At 41.4% G+C, this 12,877-nt stretch overlaps 1 protein-coding gene across 1 annotated transcript in view; it reads left to right on the top strand.

Moving 5' to 3' along the window:
• The window catches only part of LHX4 (LIM homeobox 4), a 47,806-nt gene extending 35,144 nt beyond the window's left edge, over window positions 1-12,662 (top strand). The window contains exons 3-6 of the mRNA XM_075832165.1: window positions 5,825-6,027; window positions 8,522-8,676; window positions 9,827-9,995; window positions 11,855-12,662. Coding sequence (XP_075688280.1) covers window positions 5,825-6,027; window positions 8,522-8,676; window positions 9,827-9,995; window positions 11,855-12,216 — 889 coding nt within the window. The 3' untranslated portion in view covers window positions 12,217-12,662. The remainder of the gene's footprint in view (window positions 1-5,824; window positions 6,028-8,521; window positions 8,677-9,826; window positions 9,996-11,854) is intronic.
• The last annotated feature ends 215 nt before the right edge of the window (window positions 12,663-12,877 follow it).

Here is a 12,877-nt window from a genome sequence, read left to right as displayed (position 1 = left end):
AGGAATTGACATGCTACGGTATGAAAAATATGCACCGCAGATTAATTTCTGCTCGGAAATTTTACACATCGCGTGGATGAGATTTGTTAAATCTCACCCACTTTGCTGCTACTGTATTCTGCTGCGTATTTTCTTTGCGCAATTCCGGATGCAAAATGCGCAGCAATTCTGTTACGTGTGGACAAGCCCTTATGATATGCCCTAATAGGCACCATCTATGCACATGCACAATATGCAGACATGTAGAAGTATCTTAGCATTTTGTTAATAAAAGAAATCAAAGTTAAAGTTCCTATATGGGCAAAAAAGAACACTTTGTATACATAAAAAACCGAAAATATTTTCTATCAAAAATATATTTTATTTAATAAAATACATATAACAAAAAATAACCCCCATATATTTGGCATCCCCATGTGCTTAACAACCTATATATTAAATATATACTTTATTTATCTCAGCAATGAACAGGGTAACCCCCAAAAGGAAGTAAATAAAAATGAAACACTAATGTATACATACCTTAAAATGATATGAATTGAAAGTACAACATGTCCCACAAAAACAAGGCCTCAATTATCTGCATCGAAGCAAAAATAAAAAAAATTATACGATCAGGAATGATGAGATAAATAAAAAACTTAAAGTGTGTCTGGTCCTTGAGCCTAAAAATGGCCTGGTGGTTAAGGGGTTATTTTCAGAGGGTTAGAATCTTCCTTGGTCATGTGATGGACACATTGCTGCTTGCTCTGATAACTGTACTGTAACGAGCCGATGAAGCATCCTCTACAATGTCAGCAAGCAGAGATCTTAAAAACCATTCGAAATGAATAAAGTATATTATAAAATTGCATAACTTTCCATTATGCAATGAATAAGGTTTATTTGCTGAAACCTCAATACCCTTCTAAACATAAGCAAGCCATTGAGGCTTAACAACAACAGGACATTTTATTCTATAGAAGGTGACATACGAGTAGGTGATATTATCACATGATTGGTTTAAATTGTCAATGTATTTCAACCAATCAGGAAGCAGACATCTCTGATCATCATTGTTATAGGCACTGGTGACATTGTTTCATGCTTAGTGCCATATTATTGTAGCATTTCACCATTGCCGGCTAGACCTATAAGTACAGAGATTGTATAAATGCAATGAATATATAAAGAAATGTATCCTTGCTAGAAAACAAGAAAGAACAGACGTGATATTCCGAGGGGTGTTTTAGCCTTTCACCTAAATACAAAGACAGAGCTTCGGATGGCTCAGTACATGGTCTTAGGCATTCACAATCTGCCTAAACCCAGCTGTGCCCTATGACACAGAATATTTAATGCAATCTTCTCATGTTGGCGCCCCTCCCTCGCCGGTGGTCACTCTAACCTCTGTAATCATGGCTGTCTTGTATTTATAGGATGTGTTTGTTATAGTCTAATACTGATACTCAAATGGCCGGTGTTACTGAACATATTCTCTCCGGCCTTGAAAATGTAATCCCAGCAATGCAGGGTTTATCCTTGGAAGTAGTGAGATAGCTGGAAGCCGTCACCGTCTTGATGCTTAGAATGTCAAGAAGCTTGGAAGGATTCAGAGACAGTAGCCAAGTTTAACAGTCAGGACCATTTATTCCGGGGTTAGACTTAATTACATTTAAAGCGGCCCTGTCACTGTGAATTAGCATTTTCTAAATCAATAGTCAAGAAATACTTTTATATTATACCAGCCATTAACTCCAGAAATTTCTATTTTATGGCTGTTTACCATTATTTGTTCTCATCTCTCTTCCGTTTAGATCCAAGGAATTTACGGTTTTGCTTCATTGAATAGAGGACTCTGATGCTTTAGCTTTACCTGGACCCATTGACGTCCGCCGCTGTCATATGTGATGATGCCTCTGTGTACACAAGCTACTTTTACTTTAATGATTTGTATAGTAACACAGCTACATGTAAGGGATCATGCACAATCCAAATCTGTGTGCATGGACCGGAGTGCCTGTTTGTAATACGGACTGGTAGAGACTCAATGTGCTCCTCTATGGTGTATCAGTGAGACACCATATTCTCCCCTAAAAGCAATGCCTCTAAGGAAGAATACCTCCGTAATACGGCATCTCAGAGATTTATACAGAATCAATAGGAAAAAATCTCTATATGGCCATATATAACATTGGGGCGCTCGGATCTATAGTATGGACCCGTAACAGACTATGGGCACCAAATTATGAATCTGTACAACACGAATCCATAAAACTGATGTTTGCAGCCCTGGGCACGGTGATGCCCCACCCACTCAAAGGGTGATCCTTGTTCTCGCTATAGGTGCCAGTCCAAGAGGTGGGACCCGCATCTATCAGACATTTATGGCATATCCTGTGGATATGCCATAAATGTCTAAGTGGGGAATACCTCCTTAACATGGCATTTTTGTTGACTTTTTTTTGTGTGTGTGATTTTAGTACAATTTATATATACTGTCTTTTGGGTTTTTTTTTCTTTTACCAAAGGACGCCCAAAAAATGTTATCTACTTTTTTGTAATGTTTATTTGATAAAGTGTATTGCAAAAAATAAAAAAAACAAACAACAAAACAAACTCATGTGTGGATGCGTCCTAAGGCCTCATTCACACGACAGGGTTTCCCGGCCGGGTGCCAACCGTTCATAAATCGGCCGGCACCCGGCTGCATTAGGAATAATAGACCCCTAATGGGGCTATTCACATGACCGATTTTTTGACGGCCGGGCAAACCGGCCGTCAAAAAATAGGACATGCTCTATTTTCGGCCCGGGTACCCGGCTGCCCGGCTCCCATAGAAGTCTATGGGGCCGGGTAATACACGGCCATCACCGGAATGTGTCCCGAGTGATGGCCGGGTTTTCCGTCGCTTGCGCTCTATCTCCTCCTCCTCACAGCGCAGAGTGCATGTGAGGAGGAGGAGTTGATGCCATTCGGACGAATGGCTACGCTGGAGATACTGTGTGGCAGGGCCGGGGTGTACAGCAGGTGGAAGGGAGCGCTGCGCTGGCTCCCTTCCCCTGCTTGTTTTAAAAGCGCCCTGGCCTGGCGACACCTTCCATGGCGCCGCTAGCAGCTGCTGCGGCTGCTACTACTGTAGCGACGCCACTATAGCAGAGCAGGGAGGTATCTCCCCGCTCTGCTATGTCCTAGCCCCACTTTAGCTCCTTGAAGGAGCGGAATCCCTGTGTTTTCGGGGATTCCGCTCCTGGACAGAGCGCTTGATGTCTGTGTCCATATCTGGGCAGTGACATCAGGGGAAACTCCTGAAGCGGAATCCCCGAACACATCGGGATTCCCCTTCAGGAGTTGCCGCTGATGTCACTGTCCAGATCTGCACGGCCCGGATGCAAAACTTTATGCAAACCGGCCGGGCAAAATGGCCGATTTTACCGGCCGACACTCGGGCTCGGGCGGGACCCGGTCGTGTGAATCCCGCCTTATAGGATCACATGAATGTGTTATATAATATAGTGCTTTAAAGAGTAATTGCGTTTTTATCGTCATTGGTTCAGTTTACAAAATGGTTTCTTGCACTATATATATAATACTAGTATAGGAAACCCGTTACACAGGTTTGCTAGCAAAAGGAATGCAGTGGTCTGTTAATACATATAAATGCTCCCCATAGCTGCCCACACACCATATAATGCCTGCCATAGCTGCCCCACACAGTATAATGCTCCCTATAGCTGCCCTTACACAGTATAATGCCCCCACACAGTATAATGATCCCCATAGCTGCCCCCACACAGTATAATGCCCCCCATATCAGATCCTCCCACAGTATAATGCCCCTCATAGCTGCCCCCACAGTATAATGCGCCTCATAGCTGCCACACACAGTATAATCCCCCCATAGCTGCCCCCACAGTATAATGCCCCCATACCTGCCCCCACACAGTATAATGCCCCATAGCTTCCCCCCACACAGTATAATGCCCCTATAGCTTCCCCCACACAGTATAATGCCCCCATAGCTTCCCCCACACAGTATAATGCCCCCTATAGCTGCCCCACACAGCATAATGCTCCTCATAGCTGCTCCCACAGTATAATGCCCCCTCCCTCCCATACACAGTATAATGCCCCCTCCCTCCCATACACAGTATAATGCCCCCCTCCCTCCATTACACAGTATAATACCTCCATATGTACGGACCAAATAGAAAAATAATAACATACATACTTACCTATACCCATTCCCACAACGGGTGGAGGATCCTTTGCCTCCTCTGCACTGTGCTCAGTGTACTGTGAGCGGCTCGGCGAAGACAGGTGCGATGTAGTGACGTCATCACGTCTGTCTGCACCGAGTCACTCACATCGCACAGACCGGAGGAGGAAAAGGATCCTCCACCCGGCGGTGGTATGGGGATAGGTAAGTATGCATGTTATTATTTTTCTAAAAGGTCCATACATATGGGGGCATTATACTGTGTATGGGAGGGAGGGGGGCATTATACTCTATATGGCAGGGAGGGGGGCATTATACTGTGTATGGCAGGGAAGGGGGGGCATTATACTGTGTATGGAAGGGAGATGGGGGCATTATACTGTGTATGGGAGGGAGGGGGGCATTATACTGTGTATGGGAGGGAGAGGGGCATTATACTCTGTATGGCATGGAGGGGGGCATTATACTGTGTATGGGAGGGAGGGTGGAGTTCTACTGTGTATGGGAGGGGGGCATTATAGCTATGCTACTAATCACTCACATCTCCTTTGTCAGTCTTCTGGCTGTGGGCAGAGCTAACTGGCAGTTGGGCTGTGGGTGGAGCTCTATGTGGGCGGAGCTCTATGTGGGCGGAGCACTATGTGAGCGTCGGACACCATGTCCTTCTCCGTTTTATAATAGATATCCTGAAGGTCCATATCCTTTAGACTGTAGGTTTATATGGACAGGGCTCTCCCTCCTTTTTGTCTTTTAGATTTTCTTTGTTGCTCTTTACCTTCTACTTGTATTGCACTTTTTGTAGTTTTATTGCATTTTTACCCAAATTTACACTGTATTGTAAAGCGCCATCAATTGTGATGTTTATTTATAAATTGTTATTAATATATGTAGGAGTGGACTGACCATTAGAGTATTTGGGAAGTACCTGAGGGCCCATGGCCAAGGGGAGCCCTTAGCTTCTCCGTCAAAATGCACAAACAAAAAACAAAACAATAGATAAATGTTGTTAACAGTGAATGACGATGGCGGGGTGGTAAGGGGCCCATAGTCTTCATTACGCAGTGGCCCAGACCTCGCTCGCTCCATCCCAATATGAATGTACAGAGAGAAATATATAGCATGAAGAATGTAATAGAGATGGATGGGGCCTCAATAATTGCAGGAATACCTGGTAGTAGGTCAATTATAAATATGACACTTTCTGTCATTGTACACACAGAACATATCATCAATATATCTCACAGGTTGTTTGTGTATAAGGCCATAAAAAATAGATTCTAGCAGAAAATAATCAACTATAAATGGGGATGTCTTCTGCTGAACCTTCGAGACCCTGTTGTGTTAGGAGACCACTATTGTGTCAGATCCTGGGAGAACTAGAAGACCCTCCGTTATCATGGTGGCCCAGTCTGACCCTGCTAAGAAATAGTGAAATATACACAGATGGGCATACCTCCAAATATTCACCACCCTACACTATGTGGCGGGAATAATGGAAAAATCATGCTGGTGCTCATAGCATCGAATCATTTTCTGCTGTTGGAAAAAATATGGAGACATTATTTATAATGAATTTCTTAAACTACCTTTTCTGTTCTCTCTAATAAGAATATTTATCTCTACCAGACGATTTGGCACCAAGTGTACGGCATGTCAACAGGGAATCCCTCCAACCCAGGTGGTACGGAAAGCCCAAGACTTTGTATATCATCTACACTGCTTCTCCTGCGTCATCTGTAGTCGACAGCTGGCCACTGGAGATGAGTTTTACCTCATGGAAGATGGCCGACTAGTCTGTAAAGAGGACTACGAGACCGCAAAGCAGAATGGTGAGAAACGGTTTAACTTGTATTGGTATATGCTTGAATCTATATATCATTCCAATTGTGAACATCTGAATCTGGATCTCAGGTTGGTAGGCAGTCATGGAATAAATGTTGGTTTTCTTTGTGGTTTAAGAGCATGATTGGCGTGATCAGGGTGCTATTATTGATAAGACCAAGATAAATTCTGACTTTGCCTCCTCTATAATGTTAGGATTTATGCTGAAACTGACATTGGACTGTTAGGCAGAAGAAACCATCTGCTTTGAATGTATTTGTTCTTAAGGGCTAGTGAATTAAAGGCTATACTAAGAGCGAAGCCAGACGACTCATGGCGTAGTTTACGGTCATTTAGGCTTTTGCCTCATTGAGCCTGGATCTCCACCAGAACACTTCATGTAGTGTTAGGAAGGATTTTTTTTTTTTTACGCATGTCATCTTAGTGGGGCACCTATCCTACCTTTGGGTCCCAGACCTCACCTGACCCCCTATTTCAGCCACATATAGAAGAGGTGGGCGCACGTGCCATGGCCTTCTCCACTAAAGTATATTGCAGCTATGGAGGCCGCTGTGCCATTGACTTCAAAAGGGAGAGCCACACAAATGCATGGTCATTGCTGCAACTTTTCTTAGCTGGATAAGAGGGTGCGTGATGGAGGCACCGGGGGATGTTCCTCATGTGCCCTCACTAATCTGGTCCTGGCACAAGGAAAATGTAGGTTTACCTATACTGTATAAGAATAGGTATAGACTTTATGTAAATGCTTTCTGCAAAAGATTTCCCCTGGTGTTCATTTGTTAGTGTTTGCATATGTTACCAATAAAATGTTATTCATAGTAAAAAAATAAAAAGTTATATATATATATATACTGTATATGTTTTTTCAAGTTAGAAATGTATATAAAACAAACTTCATACTGAATACTTCAGCTTATGTCATGAGTATTATGGTTCATAGTGGAACCTGTCAATCCTTGCACTTGTCTGTGTAATTCATGGAAAGTAATATTTCTCCCACATTTTCTACGTGTTTGATTGAAATAAAATGTAGTAATTATTTTAATGACATCATCACTGACCGCATCAAACTAGAGAACTACCACTTTCTGGTAATAGATGAAGCTTCTTCCCAGATGTGCTATTTGTCATGTACACTGGTGAATGATGATACATTCAATCTGTGAATTAGAAAAAAGATGTTGGCCATAAATACACGATAACTTCTTTTAAAGAGAAACTCCAGTAAAAATCACATTGTTATTTCTTATTAAAATACATAGTATAAAATACACTTCTATAGTAAATAACATTTGGGATTCAATGCACCTAGTTTATCAAAACCGACACTGCAATATTTTTGTAGTATAATATATTACCCGACATGGGGTACTTGTGCCGCATGTGGGCACGTGATATTGGTAAACAGCTATTTAGCGTTCCGATAAGATTCATAATAATGTGAAGATCTGGCATTGTCACCCACATTGAGATGGTTGTGTGCATTCAGACACACCAAAAGGACTTCTGACCCCGGCTGGAAGACGGAGAAATTAAACATGGATTATTAATTATTAGAAAAAGGCCGAGAATGGGGGCATAGACAGGAAAGTTTGTTTTCTGTTCTACCTGCAACAGCTAGCAATATGAGACAGCCCTCTTGTTTTTTTGGGGTGGCCGATGCGTTATTGAGTGACGTAGCCAGGCTACAATGGCCATTGGTTAGCAGCCATACCGCAGCCTTTGGCAGACAGGTATGATTCAGTGTTACAGTCATTATGCACCCTAAGTCAAGTGCTGTTTGGTAATATTACATGCCAACAAGCAGGGCAAGTACCTATAGCCCGGTAGTATGTTGTACCCAAACATTTGTCTAACAGCTTTACAAAATCATACTTCTTTATATTATTTTTGCCCGAGGATAATATAATATCTCTTCTCCATCTAGCAATAAAAGTGGTAATAAAGGAATTGCTAAATGCAAATCCAAAGAAAAGGCATGTTGCAGGAGGTGCCCTCTACATACACTACATCCCTGGAGTGCCCCTGACTGGTTTCGAGAGGATAGGTTCAATAAATGGCAACTCCAACAATCAACAGTAAATGTGAAAAATGTGTTCAATGTATTTAAGAGAAACTCACGCTTGGACCAAAGTTAAAGAATGAATCTGATTATTGCAAAAATATAAATTCCCAAAAATAACATTATACAGAGCTGTGGGGGAATTAAAATTTCCTGCACGTGCCTAGAGTACCCAACAGCAGACATCGGCCATTTACTGCCATCCAGAGGCAGACTACAGTCTGCTGACAGGTTTGCTGGATATCCATGTCAAATCTGAAATCCTCTGCAGCCCTGCATGATATTATTATTATTTCAATAGTTATATTGGAAAGTTGCTATGAATACAATTGTCTAAATATTCTGTAATATTCTATGCTTTTTCGGTCTTTGGAAATTGAAAATTAAAAAATGTAACTTTATGTCCCTGCATTATCCAGATGATTCAGAGGGTGGAGCAAAAAGGCCTCGTACCACGATAACAGCTAAACAGCTGGAAACGTTAAAAAATGCTTACAAGAACTCACCGAAACCAGCCCGGCATGTGAGGGAACAGCTGTCCTCAGAAACTGGGCTGGACATGCGTGTTGTGCAGGTACATCAAATACATATATAATTAACATATATAGCATTGAACTGTAAATTACAAAACCACTATGGTAAAAAAAAAAAAAATCGGATTCATTGATATAATGTATGTCTAACAAGGACTGGTCACAACATTATTTGTTTGAGCTTGTAGTTGACTTTGCAAAAAGTTATTGCAGATGGGGCCGGCCAAACGATATATATTATATTACTTGCATACAATCCTGGATACCTTTCTGAGCAGGTATAGACTGGAGACTGCGAAGAACAAAAAGCATCCAGCAAACGCCAGTCTTTCTTGTGGAAATGCTTCTTGAAAAGAGGGGTTACTGGACATTGGCACGACTGATGCAAGCTTGCCACCAGACTTAAATACGGTGCTGTGCCAATTGCCTTTAGAATGCACAATCACGGCCGGGATGTGGGGTAGGCGGTTGCCTTAAAAAAAAGCAATGTTCTACCTTATATTTTGTATCAATCAGTGTTTAGTTTTGCTACAGTTTTCACGGTGGGATTAGTGAGGAAAGGGTAACAAAGGACAATTTAACGAATGATTGTCCATGCAACAAATATCATGCTGAACTTCAGGGATTGAGGGGAGGGGGCGCATTATGGAACCACCTCCTTGGGCACCAACAGAGCTTGTCCTGCCCCAGTACACAATGAATCTTTCCTTGGATGGACTTTACCAACAACCATAAAGTGTTTCAATGTTGTAACATGAGCACCAAAACGTGACGACTAAAGACTGGAAAAAGGTTGCCTGGTCTCATGAATAAGAATACATTTATTTAGACACAAACAGTTAATGACACATTCATTATAAGGTATTTGACAAGATGGCGTTAACCATCAAGAAACATTTCAACTCCTCAAGTTTTTGGTCAAGTAAGTGAAACATGGGAGGGGGCAAATCATCCTATGAGGAAGGTGGTCTCTCCCACTGATCTACCTAAAAACCAAAATCATAAGCCGGAACAGAGAAGTGCCGGGTCCGGTAATGAAGATCTCACCAAGGCAACCGATGAGAAGTTTATTTTATTCATCTGCTCCAGAAAATGACCGGGTTAATCTGATGCTAAGTGTGAACGTTATTTCCTCAACTTCATTTTCTTATATATTGTGTTCCGAAAACTGACGTGAATTTCTCTCCTCAGGTTTGGTTCCAGAATAGGCGAGCTAAAGAAAAAAGGCTGAAAAAGGATGCTGGCCGGCAGCGATGGGGTCAGTTCTACAAAAGCGTGAGGAAAACACGGGTAGGAAAGCCTGGAAAAGAGAGTTCTACAGAGGAATGTGGACTCAGCGACAGTGAATTAAGCTACAGAGGTAAATAACAAATTATAACATTTTCCTAGAGAATCCATTGTCACCCACTGACTCAATATATAATGTCATATCTCTGTGGACCAGTATTGCTCGACAAGGATCTGCATAGTGATATGCGAATATAGCTCGCTGCCGGAAACAAGGGCAAATTTGTCTGTATTTTGATCACTGTATTGACAGAGTAGTGCCCTTATGGTGCCATAAAATCACCCAAACTCTGCAGATGGTGCCTGCTGGACAGTTGCCTTATATTTATAGTGCAAGTTTCAAATATTCATAACCAATCAAGAGAAGTTTAAATATATTAAATTGCGGAGCACATAGAAGCATGTAATATCTCAGCCAGAAATTACTATAAAAAATTCTGCTTGCGCTCCATTAACTTCATGATGCTGGCTTAGAATCAAGCAACATCTGGAATGCGGAAGACGGTCCATTTTAAAAAGTGCAAAGCGATTCACTATAGCCTTAAAGTTACAATGAATTATGGGAGTTCATGCTGTGTTGTTATGAAATATAGTGTATTGTAATGAACTTTGTATTTGTCGGCCAGTTTCCAGAGCTGCAGGAAAGTTGTAGCCACACCGGAGCTGACAGCAATCGGTAGTTACAAAACCCTCTCCATCTCCAGTAAATACCTGAGTAGTATTCCCTGCAGTCCATTTGTCAAACTCGGCCGTGAACTAAGCAATTGATCAAATAAATAAGGACGCAGAAGAACTATTAATCATACCTCTAGTTCAGCCATCAACTGGTTTATGATGATTTTTGTGCGTGCGGAATATTAAACAGCTTATAAATTAAACTTGCTGCCTATTATTTTATATCAGACTAATTTCTTCATTATATCTATGCTTTAGGATACTATAAAGAAGAGCTTTATACTATGACTTGTCATGTTTAATGACATACTAAGACTGTCCTGGAAGCTAGCCCCTGGCCAACATTCAACTACCTAGAAACACAACTTCATTTTTATATATTGTATTCAAGATCTTGACTTATAGAAACCATTTTAAAGGGATATAATATCAAAGGAGCAAACCCTCCGTTAGTATTTTATAGTCATAGTCATAATTTCAACAATACATTACAGACTAATTAAACTCAAAAATATACTTCTCTGTAGAGGAAGATTTAAAAATTCTCTATCACGATTCGGGACGATGTGATTCCGCAGGAGTGTTTTCTGCCAAGGCTACGAGATCTCTTTTCTTTACTTTTGTGTTGGGAAAGTGACAACCGATCTTCATACCATTTTTTGGTTGTCATTTTTGTAGCGGCCTATTGATAAATAGACAAAATGTGCACGTTTTACTCCTGAACATATTAACGCACCTGCGTGATCTAGACCATCCTGCCTCCACCATTCTTGGAAAGGGGGTAAAAAAGATTTGAATGTGGACTTGGGGGGTCCAGTCGCCAGCCGAAGCAAAGTTTTACATTTCTGGTGGAAGGTAGACATTAAGCCATCGTCCACATGCAAAATAAAACCACTGTATCCGAGCTGGCAATAGGTGGATCTAAGTCCATTTAGCAATATATATATAGGTGAAATCATATTGTAAAACCTTGCAAAATCCATACAGTTGTTCAATGGCTGCATACATAGGTGACTTTATTACCTACCCATAACATAATACCTTGCCAGCAGACATTATCATCTTCATTGGTTATTTTGGTCCAACCCTGTAGTTAAATTTTCTGAATATGAGTAATCATTACATTTCAGTTATCCATGAATTACTCAGGATGGACATAGGCGAGACCGATACTATTTCTTTATATTTGCAGTTAATGAGCCTCATTTTTATATTGTTTTAAATTTACCTGATATGTTTTTCTTTTTTTACCCACAGATGAACAGATTTTATCAGAGCTGGGATCAACGGCTGGAATTTACAGTGCAGGAGGAGACCTTGTGAATGTGCCTCTAGTCAATGGAGGCTTTACAATAGATGCAACAGGACAGTCCTACCAGGAACTTCATGATGGTAGCCCCTATGATATACCACAGTCACCCTCTTCTATTTCATCTCTTCCATCCCATGGGTTACCATACAACATGGACAACGTAGGAGGGCTTCTCAACCACCCTCCTTTACGAGCACTACCAGCTGCTCCAACTTCTGACATCTCCACAGAAAGCAGCATGGGCTATCCAGACTTCCCAACCAGCCCAGGTTCCTGGTTAGATGAGATGGACCATCCTCCTTTTTAAAGAAAAGGGATTGAGATCAGACCTTGATGATCACCGAGTTTGCCAAACTCTGCAGACACCACACTCAGCCTTTGGAAATCTATTAAATAAAATGACATGCTCCCCCATTCTGTACAGTCCTGCAAAACTGACACAACTGACACCCATACCCAGCTGAATTGGAGATGGTGATGTAGGGTGGAGGAGCTCCCATAGACAATGCTCGGTAAAACAATGTATTGATAAGAAAATGGAATGTTTGCACTTTTGTGGGTTCTGAATCTCCCTACCTAATCCTGGGTGATCAAGAGACATGTCTTCCCACATTTCTCAATCCTCAAGATTTCATGATCATGAGTATTTGTGTCATCTTGCCACTTGAACACATCAGATGGATCCAACCAACAAAACCACCAGCCTTTGTATAAGGCACAGACCATCAGTTTGACATGCAACCGACAATCTATACCCATTATAATGCAGCATTTGTTGTGGGACAGAATCCTATGTTTCTGAATAAATGAAATAGTGAGATGAACATATTTTGAGTTTATTATCTCATTCTCCATTAAGGAAATCTACAGTAAGTCCTGGAAACTGTCAGGAGTACCATGGATAGCAGATGTTTATTGGAAGGGCAATCAGGGGTAGTTATGAGGAATATTGATGGGGTAAAGAGGTA

Source organism: Rhinoderma darwinii, chromosome 7 (genome assembly GCF_050947455.1).
Source record: "Rhinoderma darwinii isolate aRhiDar2 chromosome 7, aRhiDar2.hap1, whole genome shotgun sequence".
In the NCBI taxonomy this organism is placed as follows: domain Eukaryota; kingdom Metazoa; phylum Chordata; class Amphibia; order Anura; family Rhinodermatidae; genus Rhinoderma; species Rhinoderma darwinii.
This window is presented reverse-complemented; position numbering and strand designations above follow the sequence as displayed.